The sequence below is a fragment of the Terrapene carolina genome, unplaced genomic scaffold (genome assembly GCF_002925995.2).
Source record: "Terrapene carolina triunguis isolate 2854851 unplaced genomic scaffold, T_m_triunguis-2.0 Scaffold130, whole genome shotgun sequence".
In the NCBI taxonomy this organism is placed as follows: Eukaryota; Metazoa; Chordata; order Testudines; family Emydidae; genus Terrapene; species Terrapene triunguis.
The window spans coordinates 7,903,435-7,927,707 of NW_020664481.1; the positions used below are offsets into that span (position 1 = coordinate 7,903,435).

Below are 24,273 nucleotides of genomic sequence, written 5' to 3' on the forward strand. Positions count from 1 at the left end.
TTTTTTTTTTTTTTTTTGTTCATCTTACAACTCATGCTGTATTTACTTCTCCCATTCTTCCAGGAAACGAAGTTGGTGAGTCATCAGAGTATAATCCGAATCTCCTGGATGATCCTCAATGGCCCTGTGGGAAACACAAGCGGGTTCTCATCTTTGCATCTTACATGGTAAGAAATTGGTATATTTTAACTGAGCAGCTGTCTGGCTCCCTGTGCATACGTACTCCACGCATGGATGCTCAGTGTCATGTCAAGTACTACCTTGGATAAAATGTGCCCTGTTTGTTGAGTACTTATTGGAAAAACTATAAACAGACATAGTTGTGCATTGAACTTGAGCACTACTGAGTTAAAGAGCAGTGCCAAACACTACATTAGTAATAGATTACCAGAGAGCGCTAAGGATCTTCTGTCCTCAGGGAGATTAAACTTCTATCTGATATTCAATGGTGATGACCCAATTAAGCATAGACTCTATTGTAGTGAATATGCAAGGAATGTATGTTCAGTAGTGCATAAATTAGTTAATGTATTCCTAAATAATATTATGGACAAAGGCACATTTTAAAGATGTTGCCGCAAAAGCTTGTCTATTAGAACTGTGTGGAGATGACTGGATATCAGTAATTTGGAACAACATTTTGTCTGTTATCTATAACCACTGATCAGTAGCAGCTACAAAAAGTTAATTTTATGAGCCTCTGGGATTAGTTTATGCACAACTACTTTGTTTAACACATTAAAGCAATTACTCTTCCTGACAGTTTGTTCCAGGAGTGAACTCTATTTTATTAAATGTGAAGGCACTCTTAGAGCATGGAAATCTTGCAAAACAATGGCCGCTAGTTACACAGAGAGAAACCGCATAAAGGTCAAAGAGTAGATCCAACAACCAAAGAGAGCGCTGATTTCAGGATTGTTGATGTCTGTTCCCAGGAACGCTGTCAGCTGAAGCTGTAGGATTCCCTGCCACTTCTCTCACGAGAAACTGACTCAAAGCAGCAAGACAGTATTTGGGTCTGAGAATTAGGATTTCTTCATTTTGCCACACTTTGGCTCCTTTATTTTTTTTATTTATTTATTTTTTTTTTCCCCAAAGCATCGCAGTGAGATTGGGATTACTACAGCTTTCTCTTGACATGGCCTTATTTCAACTGTTTGTCTAGCAGTTACTCTACTCCACTAATTTATGTGCCTCAACATGTAATGCTGATGATTGTAATAGCAGGTTACCACTCTTAAGGCTAGAAGGCTTACTTTGCCCTGCACAAACTTCATTCTCTGGCACCTCTTTGTCATGAGACCATACAGTCCTGCTCACACACCTTTATTGACCCTTAATGTTTTGGGGACAAAGTGAACTCTTTCCTCTCTCATCATATAGGCCATGAAATAATACTTGGTACTTGAATACACAAGCTTTATAGTGCTCTGAAGATGTGGACAGACCAACAGCAGACTACTGGCGTTGTGGCCTACCACAGGCATCTATAACAGTACCTAACATTCCATACCGGTCACTTGCACAACTCTGTCGTGATAGTTCAGTAGGGAAGTTCTCACGATGAGCAGTGTCACTGACAGCTGAGTTCTAGCTTCACAAGAGTGTCCCCACACTGCCCTGTGTTTGTTAAAGGTAAAGCATTGGGTAGCTAATGAAGCCTGGATGTCAGGCTCTGAGAAGCTTATACTAGAAAGGGAGCCTGATCTATTGGGCAAGTCGTTGACCCTCCCAGTTTGTTTCACGGTCTGTAAAATGGGGACAATTGTCTGTCTTGCAAATTGCTGAGATTATTTTAATATTTTGTAAGCACTGGGTGTGCACTACAGGAGTGCAAAATATTATTGAAGACGTCTGTCTTGCCTTTGTATCAAACAGAGGGTATGCTTGAAGGGCACCTATAATGCATTGTAGACCATGAAACCACAAATGTTATGGAAAATTTGCCTCTTGTCTTTCAGACCACAGTAATCGAATATGTGAAACCCTCAGACCTTAAAAAGGACATGAATGAAACTTTTAAAGAGAAGTTTCCTCACATCAAGCTAACGCTGAGCAAAATTAGAAGGTAAGAAACAAGCACTTGAGAACAGAAAGGGGAGAGTGAATGTCCTTTAAGCCTCTTGTACAAGCTGCTTCCTCTTAACACTTGTATGGAATTAAATATTACTTCTATTAATAGTATATATGATTAAATACTGATAATCTCTTGTTACCAGTTAAGCTGGCTGTGGGATGGCAGCCATTACAGGAATGCTTAGGATGCGGGGAATGGTCCTCATATAACTCAGCCTAAAAGTAGTTATTTTCAGACTAATACTGCTTTCTTGTTGACTTAGTACTAATATAATGTTAGCAAATTACAACTGACTCAACAATCCTTCTGCAAACTATGGATCAAAACATAAGTGGACTTCACAGCCTACAATGCGCTCCATCTTTCCTATAAGCAGTCTGTGCCTCCATCTGGGACCACATGGCTATCTATTTCTATTTGAGTAACAAGAAAATATCCTGTGGTCTTGGATTGTTATAGGAAACTGCAGAATGGGGGGGGGGGGGGGAAAATCCAGGCAACTTCACCTTTCTGTGCCACAATATGGCAATTATCTTTAAAGAAAACTACAGTGATTTGTTATTGTACCTTTTAGTGAAATAAATACCCATAAGAAATACAATTTATTCAAAATATAATTTCAGATCTTTTTAGAAATGCCTTATGAACATATTAACTTCTGTCTTCAGGGAGGGGCATTGTCTTGATGATACAGAACTGTACTTCCCAGTGGGAAGACTGTCGTCTGTGAATAGCAAACTTCGGCCCTGACTCTGCAAACCCTTAGGCACTTTAGTCCTATTCGCTTCAATGGGACTGTGCATGAGCATAAATTTCAATAGGAGTCCCATGAATGGCGGGTAGGCAGGATCGAGCCCTATGGAAATTCAGACCCCACTTGAAATTGCTGAAAATCAGTTTAGTAACTTTAACAGAGTTTTCAGTTCACTTCAAAAAATTTGGAACTGAGTTTTATTGGGACTTGAATTCTTATTTTCTCAGCCCTAATCTGTTCCGTGAAGCTGTCAAAATGACAGTTTCCTGTTTGGCTATTAATTCTTATAGTTACATACTGAATATTTTTTTAGGGACTTAATCTTCTTAGCACAACCACTGTAGATATTTACAATCAGATATTACATCAATTTTTGTTTAATATACAGTGTCTTGTATGTGGAGAACTACAGACGTAGATGTTAAATTTGAAAAATGTAGTTATTTATTTGCATGCAGACACCATGCCCTGAAGTCCTGTTCCCCTCTTCTCCTCAACTGCTCCCACTCCCTACTCTTGCATGTTTAGAGAAATCTTTCACAGATACAGCATGACCACTAGCAATATAAGTTTGCAACACTGCCCTGCCAATTTGCCTTAAAACTGATATAGAGGGATCACCTCCATGTGACAAGGAGGTTCAGTCTCCTTGGGCTCTGAAAGTGCTAGTTAATGCCAGCCATCATGTAGTTTCTGCATTGTGGAGGCCTGTCCACTGGGAACTGTACTGAGAATACCAGTTCACTTCATATGCCACCAAACAGCCTTCAGATGGTAACAGCATTGTTGAGAACTAGTCTGGATTAGATCTGAACCAGATTAATAAATTCAGGGCTTCAGTCCCTTTACCAATCCTTGCTTCCTTCACACTGCAGAGTTTCCAATGTTTTTTTTAGAAACCATTTCATGTGCTAAAGGTATTTTGTCCCCTCACAGCTTAAAGAGAGAGATGTGGAACCTGAGTGAAGAGTGCAATCTAGAGCCAGTTACTGTGTCAATGGCGTACGTTTACTTCGAGAAGCTTGTTCTCCAAGGCAAGCTCAACAAACAGAACCGCAAACTGTGCGCTGGTGCTTGTGTGCTTCTTGCAGCCAAGATCAGCAGTGATCTCAGGAAACATGAAGTTAAACACCTTATTGATGTAAGTATAGTTTGAATTCTTTCATTCACTGTCATAAATAAGCTCTGTCTTTTTATTAATGTTGCAGTCTTGTATTTTATGAGCTAAGACCAAGACTTTTTAAAAAATGAGTAACCAAATTTAGGCTCCGATCCTAAAATTAGGCACGTGGTTTTTTGGGGGGAATGGCCTGTGTTTTTATTTGATCTCCAAACCGCACCCCTAAAACTTTTGGGCATGCAAAAACCTGTGTGTTTGCATGCAAATTGGGTAATTTGGCTCCCAGTTACCAGAGCTGAACCCATAAATTGGTCTGTTTCTAGTTTTGCAGGCCAACTGCATATTTGATCCTGTATGTATGTACAGCTCAGGCCATAACATGATTACTTTCCTTTCTTATGCTGGTATGACCTGTGACAATCTAGTAGCTTTCCTGAGGATAACTGCTGATCCGATTTTCTCCTCTTCTTCTTCTCTTTTTCCCCCTCCCAAAAAATGCCATTGCAGAAACTAGAAGAAAGATTCAGATTCAACAGACGAGATCTCATTGGATTTGAATTTACAGTGCTTGTAGCTTTGGAGCTGGTCCTCTACCTTCCTGAAAACCAAGTTTTACCTCATTATAGACGTCTCACACAGCAAGCCTGACCAAAGCTACATTCCAGCTGCTCACCAGTGGCTCTGGGGATTAACAGCATTACTGAACATTTTGCTCCTGAATTTGACACTTGCCACTGACCTTCTCTGTGTCACAATGTGCATCAGATCATGCCTACAGCTAGTTTGAAGACTGCAGCATGATTTTTAAACAGTCAAGGTGTACATTAACGATACAGGTACCAAGTCTGTATCAGGAGATGGTACAGAAAGGGTTGTCTTGAACTTTATTTTCCTTTGGACATTAAAGCACAAATGATTCACAAACTAGCTGCCTTTGTGGCTGCTGGCTATTCTGTATTTTCCTTTTCAATTTTACTAGGAAATGGTCAGTTCTTCCCTACAAAGGATGCTACACTATTGTTCTCTTAGATTGTTTCAACCTTTATTTTCTTCCTTGAAACTAAAGGGAGCAACACTTCCATTCAAAGAAATCATAAACTTCAAATAGTGTATCTGAGAATTTTCTTGCATTTTTACATTAATAAAATGCATACTTTATTTTTTTAAAGATGTGCCTAAAATTGACTGGTCTGGTACCAGTACTTTTTAAGTTACTTACGTTGCATAATAGTGAATCCTGAATTTAAATAGCAATGTATCCTTTACCTGCATTTGCCTTGCATATAGTGAAAACAATTCCAGTATATCTGCACTAATATTACAGAGGGGATTTGTATTATAGATCTATAGGTAGCAAGTCTGAAACTATTCTAGTTCAACTTCTTTAACTATTAATATGTGAATAAAGGTTTTATTTTAAAAAAGGAAAGAAAGATTGTTTGGAAATCTATCGTGAAATATCACTTGTTGAACACGTTAGCTGCAGCAAAGCAGCTTGGAGTTCATTCTTGTAGTTCATTGTTCAATTGGAGATAAGAAATTGACTTACAGGTGAGAGGAAATCACCATATTATCGTTTATAATTTTGATTTATGCCACTGTTTACTATAGTCTGAAACTAAGCACCTTTTTAAACATGACCATGTCTATCATGAGTGATCTTTCTCTGCTCTGTACACAAGTGTTTCAGCCAGTACTGCTATCACTTCCAAACTAAGCCAATGAAACAAAGTATGTCCAGTTGTTAAATTGCTACTTTTTACTCAGTTCTTCCAAGCATTGTGCCACTGTGATGGGCCTCATGAAACTGGCATTTGTTGCATGTTTGATCAGCCATTCAGTTAGAAGTTAATGTTCAGCAGCACTCTGTTTATGCAAGGGTTAAATAACTTCTTCCACTGTTGTCCAGACAGTTGGTTTAAACCATTCTGAAACATGTTGTACCTTTAGCGATACAGTTAGTTGTTCTTGGGGTTTTTTCTAAGCAATATTATGATACAAATAAGTGTTTGTGTGTGTTTGCAAGGGACAAAAATAATACAAAATTTCTCAATGTCCAAGTATTTGTTTGTGACTAACTTAGATACTAGATCTCTTCCTGAGGTAAAAAGGCTACCTGGTCTCTGATACATGGAGTACTGTAAATTTCAACTCCTTGCGCGTTTGTGGTGGCCACTAAATAAGAACAAACATAAAACTGAAGTCTTGCTATTCAACTACATTTTACCTAAGTCCAGTTTGACTTCAGTGAAACTGAAGCAAACTTAGTAGAGCCTTTCTTTTTAAGCAGCACTTGAAAGGTATTTTATACGTCTAACTGCAGTAATACTACTCAAGTCCTAAACCTAGTAGCTCTATTTAACAACTTTGGTGCAAGTAAATATGCACCTTCTGGTCAATGCGCAGGACATAAACTTTACAGAGAAGCAGCTTTCTAAAATTCAACATGCATGATAATTTCTTAATCTGGGAGAATTTTACAAACTTTTTAAATTGGAAGATAGCTAACATCCAACTTGCCAACTGAATTTATTTTCCAAAACAGAGGTTAGAAAATTGTCGGTTGTTTGCTAAAGTTCTGTACTGAATAATTAGTGCCAGTTTTATAAGTTCTATTTTACTAAAGTATTAGACTAACACTTGTGGGTTGCCAACTTACTTTTTTTTTTTTTTTTTAATTAATGCAGTGCACTCAATTTATAATGGTCCATTATCTGCTACAGCTTTCTCCAAATCAGTCAATACCCTTTCTTTATCTAAATATTGACAAACTTAATATGGAACTTAAGTGTTTGGGGAAGTGGTAAATGTAAAACTTCTCACAGTTTTTGTCCAAAAAATGTAAAATCGTCATGTTACTATAAATGTCTAAAAATGTAGTGCTCCAAGACAACTTGTGCTCCTGCTGTTAATTATAGGAGTTAAATTGATTTAAACTAATATGTAACGGAGAAAAGATGCTCTGACTGAAATGTAAACCTTAGTCTAATCCTGCAATCCTTCATCAGACATTGACTGCAATGGAAGCTGTGCCTGAGTAAGGATGCAGGTTGTTGCTTCAGTGTGTAAATGGGCAAGTTGGGTTTATTCTTCCAGCAAAATGTAGAATTACACCTTCCTAAGATAAAGCATGTGTTCTTCAGAGCAGTGTTTTAAGTAAAGGCTTTACCGTAATAGGTGCTCATTTTAAACCTCGGCTTGTGCACATCCAAAGCTCTGAGCTCTAAAGCCCTAGATATTATGGGTGAAAATTGTATCAGGGGAATGGTCTATTTATATACAGTGTTCACTGTGTGTAAATTTCTATAAGAAATGGAAGGAAACTCTTCTGTAACACCTTAGAAATCTTGTTTCAAGTCTGAAGATGGGTTATTGATCCCAAATTGTCATTTTAACCAACCGTCTACAACTTGTATGTTGGGTACCTTTTTCTGTGACTTATCTGTACAGAAATGGTGATCCTGTTGGCAAAGGCAGTAACTAACGTGTGTGTGTGTGTGTGTGTGTGTGTACTGTTTTATAGGAGTTAGCATTCTCTACCCTAAATTGGCTTAGAGTCCTATTTCAGTTAAGCCTCATTGTGATATATTTATCTTGTTATAGAAAAGCTGCCACTGTGTGGTAGAAAATTATTACTGCAATGTTATCAATGTCTAAACCAAAATGGGACCCAACATAACATTCTAAGAGAGAGGTTACACTTTTTCATGCAATCTTTTTTCCTTTAAGGAGAGATGTTGGTCTCTTTACATTTGGGTGTGTGGTTTAATTATGTATCACATGTAAATATGGTGCTGCTTAGATTCAGCACAACGAAAAGACTCTTGATAGGAGCTTGTACATTTTTATGTAAACTGTTAGTTTTGTGTCTTAGTAAATTAAATTAAAGTCTCTTGTTTGTAATTTGTCTAATATTCTTTTGATGAAATTGTGGGATTGAGAAGCTGTGAAATAAAATTTGTTTTGATACATATTTTGTAACCAATCAAGTTTGACATACTTTGGCTTGTGTCTGGAAAATATTCCTTTTAAGAACACTCTACCTGTATGAGCCTTTCCTTTGCCTCCTTCCAAATACCTCTTTCTGCCAGGTAATCCAAGTCAATTTTCAAAAAAAAATATTCTTGATAGTTTCATGTACTACACTTGCCCCTGAATCCTTAACCCATGTTTTTGGGTTTTCAATAATGCCCTATTTAAAAAAAAAAAAAATTACTGTGTGACAGGACCACAAACTGGAGAAGCTGACTAAACATACATAGGAACTAGTGCTGTCTAATTTAGTCTTTCAGTTACAGCAATCATAGGAAAATTTCATACTGAAATGTGATTATATGGCAGACTGTTCATTTAATATATCTTTTTAGCTCTAGGACAGGCTCATTTAACAAGGCAGATACTTACTACCTCATAGACTTTAAGGCCAGAAGGGCCCATCCTGATCATTAGTCCAGGGGTTCTCAACCTTTTTCTTTCTGAGGCCCCCCAGCATCCTGTAAAAACTCCACAGCCCCCTTGTGTCACAACTATTTTTCTGCATATAAAAGCCAGGGCCAGAGTTAGGGGGTAGCAAGCACGGCAACTGCCCAGGGGCCGCCATGTAGCTAAGTTGCTCAAGCTTCAGGCTTGGGTGGCAGAGCCCTGGGCTTCAGCCCCAGACAATGAGGCTTCAGCTTTCTGCCCTGGGTCCCCGCAAATCTAATGCAGGCCCTGCTTAGTGGACCTCCCAAAGCCTGCTGGCAGCCCCCCAGGGGCCCTGGACCCCTAGTTGAGAACCACTGATCTAGTCTGATCTGCTCATTGCAAGCCACAGAACCTTGCCCACCCTCTCCTGTAATAGACCCATAATCTCTGGCTGAGTTACTGAAGTCCTCAAATTGTGCTTTAAAGACTTCAAGTTACAGAGAATCCACCATTTACACTAATTTCAACCTACAACTGACCCATGCCCCATGCTTCAGAGGAAGGCAAAAAAAACCTGGGTCTCTGCCAATCTGACCCTGGAAAAAATTCCTTCCTGATCCCAAATATTGTGATCACTTAGACCCTGATCATGTGGACAAGACCCAGCAGCCAGACGTGGGAAAGAATTCTCTGTAGCAACTCAGAACCCTTCATACCCAGTGTCCCATCACTGGTCATTGGAGATATTTGTTATCTGAAAGTACAAACTGGGAGGACTCGGCGTGGAACAGAACACAATGGTGCCACAGATGTGCTCATGAGACAGAGAAGTGACAAAGGAGGAAAGAAAAGGCACAATAGTCCAGCCAACAACTGTCTCCTCCAAGATTACACCTGTCACTTCTGTGGGAAAATCTGCAAGGCATGAATTGGGTTCCTAAGCCACTTAAAACCCCACCAATGAACCCCCTTGGCAAACATCATCCTCACATGAAGGGATAGCCAAAGACGTGCTATTGTAGGCAGTCTCCTCATATCATCTCCTCCACAAACTTATCAAGCTCAGTCTTGAAGCCAGTTGAGGTTTTTTTACCCCTGCTACTGGAACGGTTGTTCCAGTTTCCTGTCCATGCCCCTATTTAAAGTAAGGACTGCTACTACACACACACACACACACACACACACACCTGCTTCCTAAAATATTGCTTGCTCGCTTTCACATGCATATGGCATCTGCAGAGCAACATACTATAGATGCAGTTGTATGTCCATAAGGCAAGATGATTCAAGGCCGCCTCTGTGACATTGTGGCTATCATCCAATTCACCTTTGAATCTGTATTTGGGGCGCTGCGTTGTGTGGTTTGGATGTTCTCACCCCAGTCGCATGAAGTGGAACTTTTGATTTTCCACTTGTGCATCAAGTAGCTGCATCTTCCATGGCTTGTTCGGATGCAGTTGAAAGTGGTCCAAAGTTTGCATCACAGGCTGAAACCAGGAGGGTGGCTTGTCAGATCAGTAATAAGGTGCTTGTTTGGAATGGTAAGTGAGGTCCAGACACTTTACCATTCCCTGGCCAGATCCAGAGACATCAGATGGTCATGGGTGGTCCATAATGGTTTTTGCTATTGATGTCTGAATCAACTTTTACAGTGTCTGGCAGCCTCAAATACTGCTTTTGTCTCATACAGCAAATGAATACGCTAAATAAAAGGCAGCCATAATTATATACCCACCACTGATAATTTAGAAGGTTAATTTAGTTCCACAGGCCTGGCCTCTGAATTGGAGCAAGCGGCAAGCTGATCGCCAATTGCTAAAACAAGAAACAATCCACAAATGGCTCCACAGTGAAGTTCTAAATCAAATCAGTTCAAACTAGACACTTGTTTCAATGCCTGACTTTTAATAGCAGCTCACATTTAAAAAGAATTAATCCTAAAGTGTCAGGAAGTGAGATTTCTAGGCTGCAGCCTTTTCTAGGATCACAGCCCAATTAACCAAAGAAAGTAATCTGCATCCAGACATGCTTCAGCCCAATGGGGGGGGGGCACACAAGTCAGTTTCCTCTAGACTTCTGATGCATTCATTACTATTTGTAGAGTGCAGCAGCTGTTCCAAGCTACCCTTTTCCTTCATCCCATATGGATTTTTGCTTTGATTAAAGCGAGTTACAATAGACCATGTTCTCTGAGAAACGTCGGTGTGGGAATTGGACAGACAGGCCAAGGCTCAGAACAGCTACCCCTTCATTTTAATCTTGTTTCTTATCCACTGAGTGAAGTACAAGTGTGAGGACTCCAGGTAAAGGCCAAAAGCTAAGGCATTCATGCTGTCCAGCAAGAAAGCTGAGACGCTCTTGTCATTCATATAAATGTGCAGCATCTCAAAGCACTTTACAAAGTATGTTTTACAGATGTAAAGGAAATGAGGGGCAGAAAGTTGTGCTTTCACAAGATCGTATGTCAAGTTACTGATGGAAATGGGATTAAAACAAGTGTGCCCAAGTCCCAGTCCTGGGCCATTGGCACTGGACCATGGACCTGACCCAGGCGAATGTCCACCTAAGGTCTCCGCCCACCCTTGTTTTCTGTTGCTACAGTGACAGTTTTTAGCTTAGTTAAAAGGCTGTACCCGTATCAACCTGCTCCCAATAAGACACGGTTCTCCATACGCAAAGGGGTGGGGAGAGTTAGGTAAGGGAGCAGTCCCAGGGGTGCTGAGCACCCGCAATTCCTAGTGATTTTGTGCCGCCAAGCCCACGTCCGGGCTGTCTCCCAATCACGAGGGAGGGAGAAGGGGGGGCCGTGGCAGGAGCCCGCCCCTTCAAGCGGGAGTAAATGTCCTTGGAAGACAGGGCGTTGCACTACGTTGGCTGTAGACGAACAACCGCAGGTCTGGTCTAGGGCCGCGGTTCTCCCCCTGGGGGTTGGGACCCCAACGTGGGCCACACCCCCATTGTAACGGGGGGCGCCAGGCCTGGCTGAGCCTTGCTGGGGGCCGGGGCCCAGCTGGGGCTGAAGCCCTCGGGCTCAGGCTTGTCCCCGCCGCGGGGCCGTGTCGCGGTTTGCTGTTAGGCGGTCGCGGTGCAGGGGCGTGGGAGAGCCCCTGGGCTAGGGCGGCAACCTGAGGCCAAGGCGCGGAAGAACCTTCCCGCTTACCCTCCCCCGCCCGCCAGTGACGTCAGGGACGCTGCCCCGGAAGCGCTCGCGTCTTTCCCCGTCTTTGTTTTATCGCTTCCGGGTGGCGGGTGTCGCCCTTTCCGGTCTGGGCTGGCGGCGAGGTAGGAGGCGAGGGGCGGCCGGGCTGGCGGGGCGCGAGCCGGGGCTGGGGGCTGCAGGCCGCGGCGGCTGTTGAGACACCGGCAGGGAGGGTGGGCCGCGGCGCCGGGTTCCCGGCCCCTTTTCCGGCCCCCGGGGGGCAGTGGGGCGGGCTGGGCTCGGGCCCCTTCTGCCCCCCTGGGCCGGCCTCGGTTCTCCCGCCTTGGCCCAGGCGCCGGGCCGGCCATCAGCGGAGGAAGCCCCGGTTCTTCTCCCTTGGGCCGGGGGGAGGGGGGGAGCTTGTCTCCCCGTCCCGATCCCAGCCACGTGCGGGGGGCGGCCAGGCTTTTCCTGCGGTGCGCGGGGCCGGGTTTGGGCCCGCTAGTCCCCGGTTTGGGTTTGGGGTTTAACGGCTCCAGTCCCAGTTACATCCGAGAATCAGTCCCGGTGCATGAGGGTGACGTTTGGGACCGCGCCGATCACCTAGCCCAGGACGAAGCACACGAGGGTTGAGGGCGAAGCATTTGTCTTGGGGCCCTGGTGGTTAGATCGGGCAAATAGGCCTGCTTGTCTCTAGGACACGCTGCAAAACCTTCCCTTTCGAAATGGCCTTTCCACCATAAGAATCACACCACGCTGACATGCCCTTAGACTCCGAAATCCATCCCCACAAAAACTAGCAAAATCCTCAAAAAACAAAGACTTGACCACAAGCAGAGTTGTGTGTGTTGGAAAAAGGGAGAAATGCCGGAGACTCCATTAAGCTCACAAGGGACTTTGTTATTGCTATCGGTTTTATGCGGAAGGCACAGAGATACTACAGGATAAAATTTAAGACGGATAGACTGAGGTGTGCTTAAGCTGAGCAGGACAACTCTCGGTGGGCTGGCCTGTTAGAACGTGTATCTGAGAACTTGGTTAGTAGGGTATGACCCTGTGATTTATGTCCCCTTAGGTATCTCCTCTTGCACATCCCTGTGTGGTAACACATAGAAAAATAAGATGCAGAACGACGCTGGGGAATTTGTGGACCTGTATGTGCCTCGTAAATGGTGAGTTCCTTTCCTTGGTGTGCTTGGTGCTATTATATAGGGGCATGGGTCTTTCCTGGCTGACTCAGATGGTCAGTCTTGTGCAGCCTCCTGCATCCAACAGTGTCAGTATCCCCATAATAAACCTCACTGGTATGTGATGGTGTGTGAAAGGCAGTTCCTGTGTGAGGATCAGTTTATGCCCTGAAGCATGAAACTTGGTAACCAAAGCACCAGTTCACTATATTCTATGATGGGATTAATTTAGTTGAATTACTACTTCCTCTTAGATTCCAAGGCCAGAAAGGACCATTGCGATCATCTAATCTGACCTGGGTAACACAGGCCATAAAACTTCTCCAAAATAATTCCTTTATTGAACTAGATCTTTTAGAAAAACACCCACTCTTGACTTAAAACTTGTCACTGATGGAGATTTCACCATGACAATTGATAAAGTGTTCCAGTGGTTAGTTACCTTCACCATTAAGAGAAAAAAACACAACTTTCACAAAAGCACATAGCATTAGCAAGTGGCCAGATTGGTGTTGGGAGTCATTTTGTTCCGACCTTCTTCAAGGGGGAACAAAAACTTATAAAATGAACTGCTCATTTGTGAGTATGTGTTTATTTCCTGCAGGAGCAGTTTCGTGAGCTCCTTCTGGGTTCTTAGGAGTTTTTACAATGAACTCATGATTACTCACTGCATCTGGATTCACAATGTTTAGTCTAAAAGTCGCAGTCCTGGGATTAAGATAGGCAAAGAATTAAATAGACATACCAGGAGGTTTTTTTATAAGAAATTCAGATAAACCTGGTAAACCCCTTAAATAAACTATGTGAAGTGCAGGCAAAAATAATTTTGTGTGAGGGTGCTATTGGAAGGGCCAGTTGATTCTACTCAATCACTACCACTGCTCTGTTACTAAATAAGTAGCATTCCTCTCAGACATAGTAGGTAGCTACATTCCAGTTTCTTATAGTTGCTTTCCAGAGCAGATAGGAATGCATATTTCCGGTGTGAGTTATCTTCATTTACGTGCAGTGAACATAGTCTAAAAATAATGAAATAGGCCAACATTAAGATTATTTACTGCCATAGCTAAGTGTAATACTGCCAAATAAGAGCCAGGTTTAAATCTGGTATCAGGCCTACTTTTAACTGTATGGTCATTGAGCTCTCTGATGCCTTGACTATCACCATCAAACTGCTAGCCCAGCTGTATTCATACTGTGGGTAGGCCTTTAATAGGCTTTGTTCGGTTAGTATAATACCCTCCTTGTATGCTTCTTATTTTAAATTCATATTACCTCTTTCCTCAGCTCTGCTAGCAACCGAATAATCGGTGCTAAGGACCATGCTTCCATTCAAATGAATATTTCTGAGGTAAGTATAACTCATGACAGATGTAGATTTAATTAGAGAGTTGTAACTATTTGTGAAGTTTAGAACCTTCAGTTTCACTAACGTTTATGAAGTGCTCAATATGTCAGCGTGAATGTTGTATTACATCTCTAAATAAGTCTAATACCATCTCAATAGCATTGGATGTAATTTATCTTGGCAGCTTGCTTTGGCAAATCTGCCTTTGTTGTGCTATGTACAGGATTTGTAATTTTTTAATATTCATGGAGGGAATGTGGCTTAGGAGTTAAGGTATGGGACTGATAATTGGAAGTCTTGCAATTTTGTCTCTGCAATTTGCTTACTGTGTGGATTTGGGCAAATTACTTCATCTTTTTTACATCACCATAATATGCACATTTTTAAAGTGATTTTATTTCCCTTTTAATGTTAAGAAAAATTCTCCTGCTTACCATATTTCATTATTCAAGGATTGGGGATCAGCAGAAATGAAAAACAAATCCTTGTGCTATTTTACGGGTCGCTGGAGGGTTTAATCTTACACTGCTCAATGTTCTCTTTCTAGGAAACTTCCCTACAACTTGAAAAAGTGAGATCATTTGTGTCCTTTTTCTTGTGCATTTAGCTGCCTGCAGAACAAGACTGCTTCTTCCAAATTTCGATACAGTCCTAAATCCAGACAAGTGCGCTTGTCATTAAGGCAGCTAAATCCACAAACTTTTAAATTGGACATGTACTTGTGTCCCAAAAGAGACTTTGACTTTATCTTCTACCCAGGCCTTTGTTAATACACCAGTTTGTTACTGGTTAATTGTATTCCTGTTATGTTGTCTGATCCTAAATCCATCAGACTCCATGGTCCTTTTATGTATGTGGAGAAACTAATCTGTCATTTTTAATGTGGACATTTGGCTTAGGTTTTGTGATTCATGATATTCTGACCGTAGGACCCATTTCTCTGCAAACAATTTACCTTTTGACGCCTCTTGTTTGCAAACTTGATATTTTTTAGAGGGTAAAGTATTACAAGAATTGTGTGTTTACCAACATGTCTACTTACTCAAAATGATCTAATTATAATTGTAGGTTGACAAGGTCACAGGCAGAGTCAATGGCCAGTTCAAAACTTATGCCATTTGTGGAGCAATTCGTAGGATGGTAAGAATGTTTTCTTGAAAATTAGGAAATGTGTTTACTCCATCTTAGATTGGTTGGACTGTTTATCCCCATGTGATGCATGTTTGGCCTTTGTGAAAAGTTTGTGATCTCAGTCCAGCTCCCAGTGGACTAGTGTGTCTATCACAAAAACCATACCTCTCCTCTGGCACACTATTTGGCAGACTCAGTAGTAAAGGGAACAAAGACAGTGGACCCCATCCAACTTCTCTTTAAATGGAAAAACTCTCCTGACTTTAGTGGGAGTTTGTACAGGGCCAGTCCATCATAGAAACACTGCTATTCTTTATCCACAAGTTGTTCTTCCTCCAGAACATATCTGAGGCACACTGTCAGAGGAATGTAAGGATGTTAGTATTGTTGCTTCCTGTGCTACTCTACATGCTCACTGGATAGAGGATTTCTGTTTCTAAAGTTCTCAATCCAGTACCTTTCATGAGACCTTAATCAGTTTTAAATGTAAAACAAAAAGCTAGCTTGTATTCATTCTGTTTAGATTTGAGATGTGAATTTCATGAACAAATTCCATTACCAAATCAACTTCTCCACTTATTTATTCTCATTTCTTTTCTGGTTAAAACACGTATAATTGAATTGTCCAAAAATCTGCAGTAATGAAATCAGTAAAAGAAATAGCTGAAGATTTATTTTTTGTGTGTGTGGCAACCAGTATACCGAGTGACCAGTTTCTAGAGCAGTGTTGGATCTGTGGTGTTCGTAAGCAACACAAAAATCCAGCTTTTAAGATTTCTTTAAACCAACTCAGTGTGGTGCTTTTTCTGCACTTTCATCAGGGTGCTGTGTCTGTGTAATAACAAGATATATCATTGAGCATCAAGTGACATAACGTATGAAGTTAAAAACACTTTCTAGTACTGCAAGATGGCCAAGAATTTGATGAATACTTTTGGAAAAGCTAATTCGCACAAATAGCATTCTATCAACAGATTTATATACATCTCTAAGCCGTTGATGCTTCCAGAAATGTCTTTAGGTAGCTGAGCACCTCACATCTCTCATTTTACATTTAAAAATGAGAAACCAGGGATTACAGACTGGGTTTCAGCACTCCATTTTTTTCTATTTAAGGGTGAATCTGATGATTCTATTCTGCGTCTGGCAAAAAATGATGGGATTGTTTCCAAGTAAGTATGTTTATCTCATCTTTGCAAAGGTTATCAATGTGATTTCCTTTCCAGGTTCCAGAGTTTTAGGTCTTGATGAAAACATGTATTGTGGATTTACAGGCTGTTTATGAAGTTTTACAAAAATATTTATTAAAGCTGCTGAAACAGATTATGACTTTGTAACGATTTTGTTTGGTTTTCTTTTCCAGGAATTTCTAACTGAAGATGCTCTCTGATATGGAACATTTTGTTGTAAAATAAACAGCTTGAACATATTTGATGTGCAGTGTTTTATTTTAGTTCAGAACCATAAATGCCAGTGGGTTTTAAAGTTCTCTAAATATCTTCAGATGTTTGTGCAGGAAAGTTACAGAACTGACTAATTCTGAGGACCTAGAGATGAAACCTTTTGATATCCCAGTATATAGAACTATGCCTCGTTTGAAAACCTGGGTCTGCATTTTTGTTAACTTAAAACTTTCTCATCCACATTTAGTATATGTTGCAAATTTAGCTCTTTGTATTACCCTTGCTTTAATTCTCTACAGCATAGATCAAGAGTTGAATGTTTTGCAGGTATAGGAATCTGGAAACACTTAGAAATTGTTTGATTCTGCCTGTTCCGTTAAAATGTGTTTGAGAAGGAAAGCTTACATAGGATATGCCCTTGTGGGTTAATTTGACTGAGACTATTAAAGTATAGGCTCAGCTTTCTTCTGCTAATATCAGTGCCGTATGTGTTTCTGCCATCGATGCACTCATGCTCTTGGCTCGTCTATTGAAAGCTTATCGTGTGTCATTATAGGAAATGCTTACATTTTCTTAACATGCTTTACCCATATTAATTACTCTGCAAGAGACAAAATATTCAGGAAAACTTCACTTTTCATATGACCTCAGATGGTAAAAAGTAGGGCATTATGCTGTCTGAGAAACTCATTTAAAATATCTAAACAATATTTTAATACATCGCTTACGGGTCCTTTAATGGCCTATTAAACTTTTTACCTGCTGACATGTTATTTTTAGCTATCTCACTACCAGAGCCCATAGGGAGTCAGCCAGTTGGAATGAGAATACACATGCTGACACTGCCTCTGTTATCTGTCAGTTCCCTGTCTCTGGCTAATATCCACCACATCGCACTTTTGACCTGAAGCTCACAGCTGTTCTTGCCTTTAGGTTTTGAAAGAATTGTTTCCAAGTTTTATCTGTCCTACTTCAGGTGTTTTATTTCAATGGTAAATGGCTGGAGAGCATGCAAACTCAATACTCAGTTGATGAAATGGGCTTTGTGAAGGGAGATTGGCTGGCTGAGGTTCAGACTGTACAAATCTCCGATGGATATAGAAGCAGACTTTGCAGTTTGGGTCCAAGCTAGAGGGGTGAGGTATTAGGCTACAAGCAAAACCCTACTTCCAGTCTAGTTTCTAATGTTATTCTGCAAATCTGAAATTGTAGAAATACAGCAAAACCGCTTTATACACTAAGATAAATGCAGTTTTACACGATAGCCATGGTTCTCAGGTGTCTGAAGTTGCTCCAGCCTCCTGTACCTTAATGCACTGCACTTTTTAATTATTAAATACAACTTTACTTTCTCCTACTGATTCAGAAAATCTTAATTTTTAAGATCTGGGGAATAAGGCCTTGGTATGGTATTTATCTGTGAAGTGCTATTGTCACACAGGATGGTAAAGAAATGAACTCCCAAACAGAAAGTAAATCCATCTAGATTCTGGCCCTACTCGCTAGTATCTGTAATGCTAGTATCAAAATAGTAGCCAATACTTTTGTCAGTGTTCCTAAAAAAGCAAGTTTCATACCCTGCCTTGTACAACATGAGCCCTCACAGTGAATAAACTACATCAGTTACTCAACCCCAAGAAGGGGCGGTGGGGGGTTATGAAAAGCAATCAAGGAGTTGAGGCATGGAAAATTTGATTAGCTTCTAAAGGAAAGAAAATCTTGCTCCCCCATTACTTGCACACCCTTCCCCTTCAGGATCCATATTCAGTCAGTCCCATGAAACATACAGATAAATTAGATTATCATTGAAACCTTTTAAATGTAAGGGGTTCATACAAAATGTTGACTTCAGCAACCTGTCAAGTTTGAGAAACACTGAACTATACCAAGCTAGATGGTTACTACAAAAGTAGCCACTGAAAGGAATGAAGGATGTGGATAAACTAGGAAGGGGGCGGGATAATGGGGATTAAAAGTGGCCTACTTCCTTTCAAATACCACATGTCTCAAATCTCGAGCTAGAGTGCTGGGAACAGGGTTAGAAGGTGAATTGAGCCAAGGAATCTGTGTGTGGCTTGGGTAATTCGATAGCTGAAGAATATCCACCTAAAGTGAATATCAAATGTACTGAAAAATCTGATCTCTGGACTCTGGTTTACTTTGGCTATAACCCCATAGGAAGCTATAAGCACAAAAGCTGGTGTAGCAGTTGAATATCTCTTTACCGGCGAGGCTTGTCCCTTGCAACAAGAAAAAGAAATTAACTTGCAGAAGGGGATCAGAAAGAAATAGCTATACCAACATTTGCAGATGTCCTCTTATATTACTGAGTGGAAGGTTTAAAATCCCATGGACAAAATTTCTCTCAACTTTCAATCTGGTGTTGCATAACAATAATCATATTACTGTAGGTCAGTTACAACAATGAGAAGTGCTATACAGAAGTTGTTTGCCATCCGTTCTTTGATGGTTGGTATTGCAATAATTTCCCCTGTTGTCATATTTGGCATTATAGGTGTTTTTTTAATCCATTGTTTGCCATCTTCTACCAATGTAGTGTGTGTAAGTGGAGACATTAACTTCATTATTATTTCAGGTTCCATTAAGGCTCCTGTTGTCCTGAGTATATTTCCAGAAATTAAGGTGGAACACGTCCAGATCCTACGTGGGTCACCTCCTGTTTTGTGCATTTCCCAGTATAGTTAGATTTCGATGTATTTTTTATAGCGTGTGGGATTTTTAAGTGTTTCCTTTAGACTTGCGCCCTTTGTGCTTCAGAATGTTGATTCCACACACCATGCCATTCAAAACTATATGTTTGCAGTTTTCCCAGGTTTTATAAGCAGCTCTCTAGGGGTGTTCTGCTGTTTACATTTAGTATCTAGCTGTATATTGAGACTGCTTGTGTGTTTGTAGATTGCTGAGGATTCATGTGGGTGTGGGAAACTGAAGCCTAGGACTCTTCTCAGGCAATCTGGAGAAAGCAACTTGTCTCGTTATTTTGTTTGTAAAGGATTGTCTTTATTGGCAGAATATACGGGATATCTTGCTCCTCATCTGTATTTTTTAGAAAGCCTGAAATGGCATGGGGTTTTTTTTTATGTAGGATACTTTTTTACTTGCATTTATAATAGCGGTCAGAGACTCCAATTGAACTGGGGGACTCGTACTAAGTAAGGTAAAGCAGATTGTTTAGTTACCGGACCCTAATGATATACTGTATATTCAATATGATCTTTGAACTCACTAAAATGTGATAGGATCCCCAGAATATGCTATTGCATGGATGTATGAAAGTACACAGCATGAACCTTGAGCTCAAATAGTCTTTCATCTCACATATTTTTTTAAGATACTCCAGCAGTCAAATTTCAGAAATCACTCTTCAGAAAGACAAATAGTCTCTGAAGCAAAGATGTAGTCTTGGCCCATTCCAGTCTTCATTAACAACTTTCTTTTGTACCGAATAAGAGCGAGATAAATTTTAATCCCCTGAGAATCTCTCATGTTTACTGGGATCTCCTAAATTAGCTACTCCTGGCTTGGCATTAGGATGAAAGTTAGAACAGCATCAGGAAATGTTTAGAGATGATAAATGTCTAGTGTACCAAAGAGTCCAAATCTTACTTAGTTGTCTCTAGTCTGCTAAGGTAGTCAGCCACATGGATTTCTGTGGGACCCCCCCGCCCCCAAGAAAATGAACTGGACACATAAAAGCCCAAGACAGACTTGAGGTCTCCTATATGTCATCTTTTGAAAGCAGATAAAAATATTTTAATTAATCTATAAGATCCCAGGAATGTCACTCTGTATCAAAGCCTAAAATGTCCATACAGCCAGTGTGAAGCCATGGAAGCAGCTACAAGCATGTTCAAAATATCACCATATTAATTCATTGCTGGGTTTCATGGTCTGTTACTGTCCAATTTTGAAGTTCTCAGTCATTTTAGCTTTACGAATTACACGTGTATGGTGTGCAACTACAGCAAGGCATGTATCTATGCCATGCCAGGAGTCCTAGACTATTGTGATATCATAGGTAACTCAGCCAATCGCCATCCTAACTCTACAGATAGTTTGCATGCAACAATTTCATTGGTCTTATAAGGGCAACTGCACAAATGGTGGAATGCTTGGCCCAGCTGCCACCTGCACAAATCTCCCAACACAACCCCCCTAGACACAAACCATCACAATCAGCATACACAATCCCAGCCCCTCATTACAGCACACACCCCTCATTTGCCACCTGCACAACTCTCCCAGCGCAACAGAACCCAGAAACAGCACAGCTAGCATGCACAATAACCCCAAGCGCACACAGCCCCTCACGACACCACACCCCCCTCATTTGCCACCCATACAACTCAACACAAATCTTCCAGGATTGTCCTCACCTTGAAGTAGGGTTGCCAACCCTCCAGGATTATTTTTAATTAAAGATTATGTCATGGGATGAAACCTCCAGGAATACATGCAACCAAAATTGGCAACCCTATCTTGAAACCTATCACGTCTGAGTCAGTGCAAAGTGATGGAAACAGCTAGGAGCATGGCTGAGAGCCCTTTTTGTTTCAAATATCCCCAACTTCAATCAGTGCTGGGCCCTCAGGGAACCAGACAGAGTCCAAAAGTTCTGTGGTGGTTGGAATATGACAGCTGACCAGAGGTGGGACTAGCGGCTAGATGGGGTAACAATGAGGTGGCTTTGCCCTGAGTGGGGGTTGAGGGGGCAGCTCTGTGCATAAGCTTTGGGGAACATGTACAAACAGCAACGTTGCTCACTGCAACAGACTACTGGAAACAAGCCCCATTGTCGTCTGCTTTATACACATGGCTTTGTGAATTGTACATGTGAGAGCATGGGCTCTCCGCTATCTGTATTAATTGAAATGTGTGCTTTCTAATATGTCCTTTCCTCTCTTAATATCAGAGATTACTAAAACTGACATTTCTTGGAATTTATTCTCCACTACTTATGCTGTTTGCTGGTTTCTGTATGTTGCATTTCCTCAGCCCCCATGATGAAACCAGACAAATCATTTTCACTTTTGTTTCTAATCAGAACCAGGAAGTGAAACTTACAACACTAGCACAACTCTGCAACTAGGACAGAGAGATGTTTAAATCCGAACCTCATTCGCTAACAAGCTTTTCATTTGGGGACAACGTTGGTTAGTATCAGGTTTTGTAAAATTTTATTCTGCAGAACCATAATATGGGGCCTTAAGTACTTGACAGCGTCCCTTTAGAGAGACATCTTAAGGCACTTTCTAGTATCAGTATAGAGTAAAATGCCCTCTGTTGTCTTGTGACAAGAATAGTTCAGATCCCACAGAGCCATGAAAGGGAATGAACTGTACTTGTACTGTACAAGATGGACAGTGTTGCCCTTACATGGTTACATTGCACCAAGTTGTGAAATTCTTTGCTGTTACTTACAAGGACTTGGCAGTGGCATCCTAAAGACATCTGCGTTAACTGAGGCTACTTCAGGATCTGTGGCCAAAATGTTTCTGCCTGGGCAGAGGGTAGCTGCTCACTTTTTAACACACCTCGTTCCTTGCTAGGAGCTTGTTACTCTCCCAGTTTGTGACAGTGTGATTTGTGTGGAAGAGCTGCTGGGAGGATCATGGCCATAAATGTCCTGTGGTCAGAGGGACAGATTCAGGAGGATACTGCGGTTTTAGTAGCTGCAGCTGAGTTAGGGTTGGGGGAGGAAGGCGTAGAAAGGGACACAACTCTGGGGTACGGAGCAGAGGTGCAGAAATATGGCAGTGGCTGTTCTGTTGGCATTTCTGGCCCAGCTGAAAGCAGGACGTAGCAGGAATCTCAGGAGGGAGGGTGTTTTTGTGGCACTTCCAATAGTCTCAGGAGGTTGGGATAGTTCGGGAAGCTTCTGAGTGCATGTTGAGGCCCACAGCTGCTACAGTGGAGATGGGAGTCATTGGCTATCTAGGTAGGTATTTGAACCAAACCATTGAGCTTGGCCTGGCAGTGGTTTTTGTTTTTCTTTCTGCCAGCTGGGAAAGCTGCCTGTCCCATGTGTGTAATTCTCAGCAGCGTTAATCCCAGCACACCAAGGGGAGAACATTCCCAGTTCATGCCACCCAGACGTGAAGGATGCCCAAGTTAGGGGATTCAGTGAATCCGCTAGTGATGGAAACAGCTTGCCTTTTAGCATCCCAGGGAGATCAGGCGACCCACTTCCATGTAGGACTAATCAGCCAAGAGTAAACAATGGCAAACCAATTACACACCGTTTCCTGCTAGGAAGTAAACTATTGTTTAATAGCAGGCAGGAGTTCCCCCTGCCTAAATCCCCAAGCGGAACTATAAGCACTGAGCTGAATAAGAGGGCTATTATCAAGATCAACGGGAGGTTTTTACACATATTGGAAAGAAATGGCAATTTTTAATCACTGTGGCATCCGATGATCGTGGCTATTAGGAAATCAAGCAAATGTGAAGAGACTTGAGTTATAACTGATTATTATTTTCCAGGGCACACGGTAGCACTCTAGTCTTTCTGGACATTTTGTTCTGATGCCTTATTTCTTTGGCTTCAAGTTTAAAGGCACTTTTCTGCTTCTTCCACGATAATTTGGAGGCCTGAGTTTGGACTGTGAATTGTGATTGTGCGCTCTCTGTGTTTGTAGCTGGATATCCAGGGTATAGGTATATTGTTGGTGGAGACTAGGGGAAGAAAGAAGGGTTTTTCACAGGCTTTGTCTACACTAGCCCTTTTTTTGCAAATCCCCCAGCAGTGGTGGCAACATCTGGGAGCTTTAATGTAGACAGGACTCCACTGATTTTTACCCTCTAACTCTGCTCAAGAGGTGTGTGTGACATGGTGGTAAAAATACCTGTTGCCACCTGTGCCTTGTCTACACTAGCACTTCTACCGCTGCTAGCACTTGTGGGAGATTCTAATAATATTACCCATCTCATCTAGTGCTTTTCATCAGTAGATCTTAAAGGGATTTACAAAGGAGGTGAATATCATTATCTCCATTTGTAAAATGGGGAAACTGAGGCGCACAGGTGCGGTGACATGCTCAAGGTCACCCAGCAGGCTAGTAGCAGAGTCAGGGCTAGAAGCCAGGTCTCCTGAGTCCACTGCCTCCCCTTTAAGACAAGTTTTAGGGAAAATGCTGGTGTAGACTAGGTGTAAGAATGCAGGGTGTAGATCTGAGACTGTCATCTGAGTAGAGAGAAAAGTGGGTTGTAACCCACTGGAGGATTAAAAAAAAGTCACACTTTTCATCTTGCAATCTTGATGTGTTGATCAGAAGCTGAGAGCTGAAACGTGCCAGATTCTGTGAAACAGAGGCTGCTCCCTGTATAAGGGCCTGATCCTCCACTCATTGAAATCAATGGGAGTCTTTCCACCAGCTGCAATGGGCATTGGATCAAGCCCTAGAAGGGGAGCCCTGGTTTTGTTTTATCTCCCAAACCTTCTCAGTAGGGGAAACTGTTACTGATGTTGTGTGCTAGGGCTGCACTAACAGGTACTTTCAGGATCTCCTTTGCCATATCTGTATTGGCTGTAAAGTTGTATCTTTTCTGTGAAATTTCACAATACAGCAAACTAGGTTTCAGTGTAAAAAAACCAAAACACGATCTGAGCACGACTCCCATTAGAAAACATGGCGGTTGGCACTGTGACAGTGTACCCCATAAGGCTTTATGGGGAGGGGGTGCTTATAA

The 24,273-nt window shown here is 41.5% G+C and overlaps 2 protein-coding genes across 2 annotated transcripts in view; both read left to right on the plus strand.

Moving 5' to 3' along the window:
• The window catches only part of CABLES2 (Cdk5 and Abl enzyme substrate 2), a 45,005-nt gene extending 38,656 nt beyond the window's left edge, over positions 1-6,349 (plus strand). Inside the window, exons 6-9 of the mRNA XM_024199013.3 lie at positions 64-167; positions 1,962-2,068; positions 3,768-3,972; positions 4,459-6,349. Coding sequence (XP_024054781.1) covers positions 64-167; positions 1,962-2,068; positions 3,768-3,972; positions 4,459-4,599 — 557 coding nt within the window. The 3' untranslated portion in view covers positions 4,600-6,349. The remainder of the gene's footprint in view (positions 1-63; positions 168-1,961; positions 2,069-3,767; positions 3,973-4,458) is intronic.
• Positions 6,350-11,539: 5,190 nt separating this feature from the next.
• RPS21 (ribosomal protein S21) lies at positions 11,540-16,589 on the plus strand. Its single transcript, XM_024199014.3, has 6 exons — positions 11,540-11,637; positions 12,570-12,666; positions 13,969-14,032; positions 15,098-15,169; positions 16,277-16,332; positions 16,524-16,589. The coding sequence occupies exons 2-6, from the start codon at positions 12,617-12,619 to the stop codon at positions 16,531-16,533; spliced, it is 252 nt and encodes an 83-aa protein (XP_024054782.1). The 5' UTR covers positions 11,540-11,637; positions 12,570-12,616; the 3' UTR covers positions 16,534-16,589.
• The last annotated feature ends 7,684 nt before the right edge of the window (positions 16,590-24,273 follow it).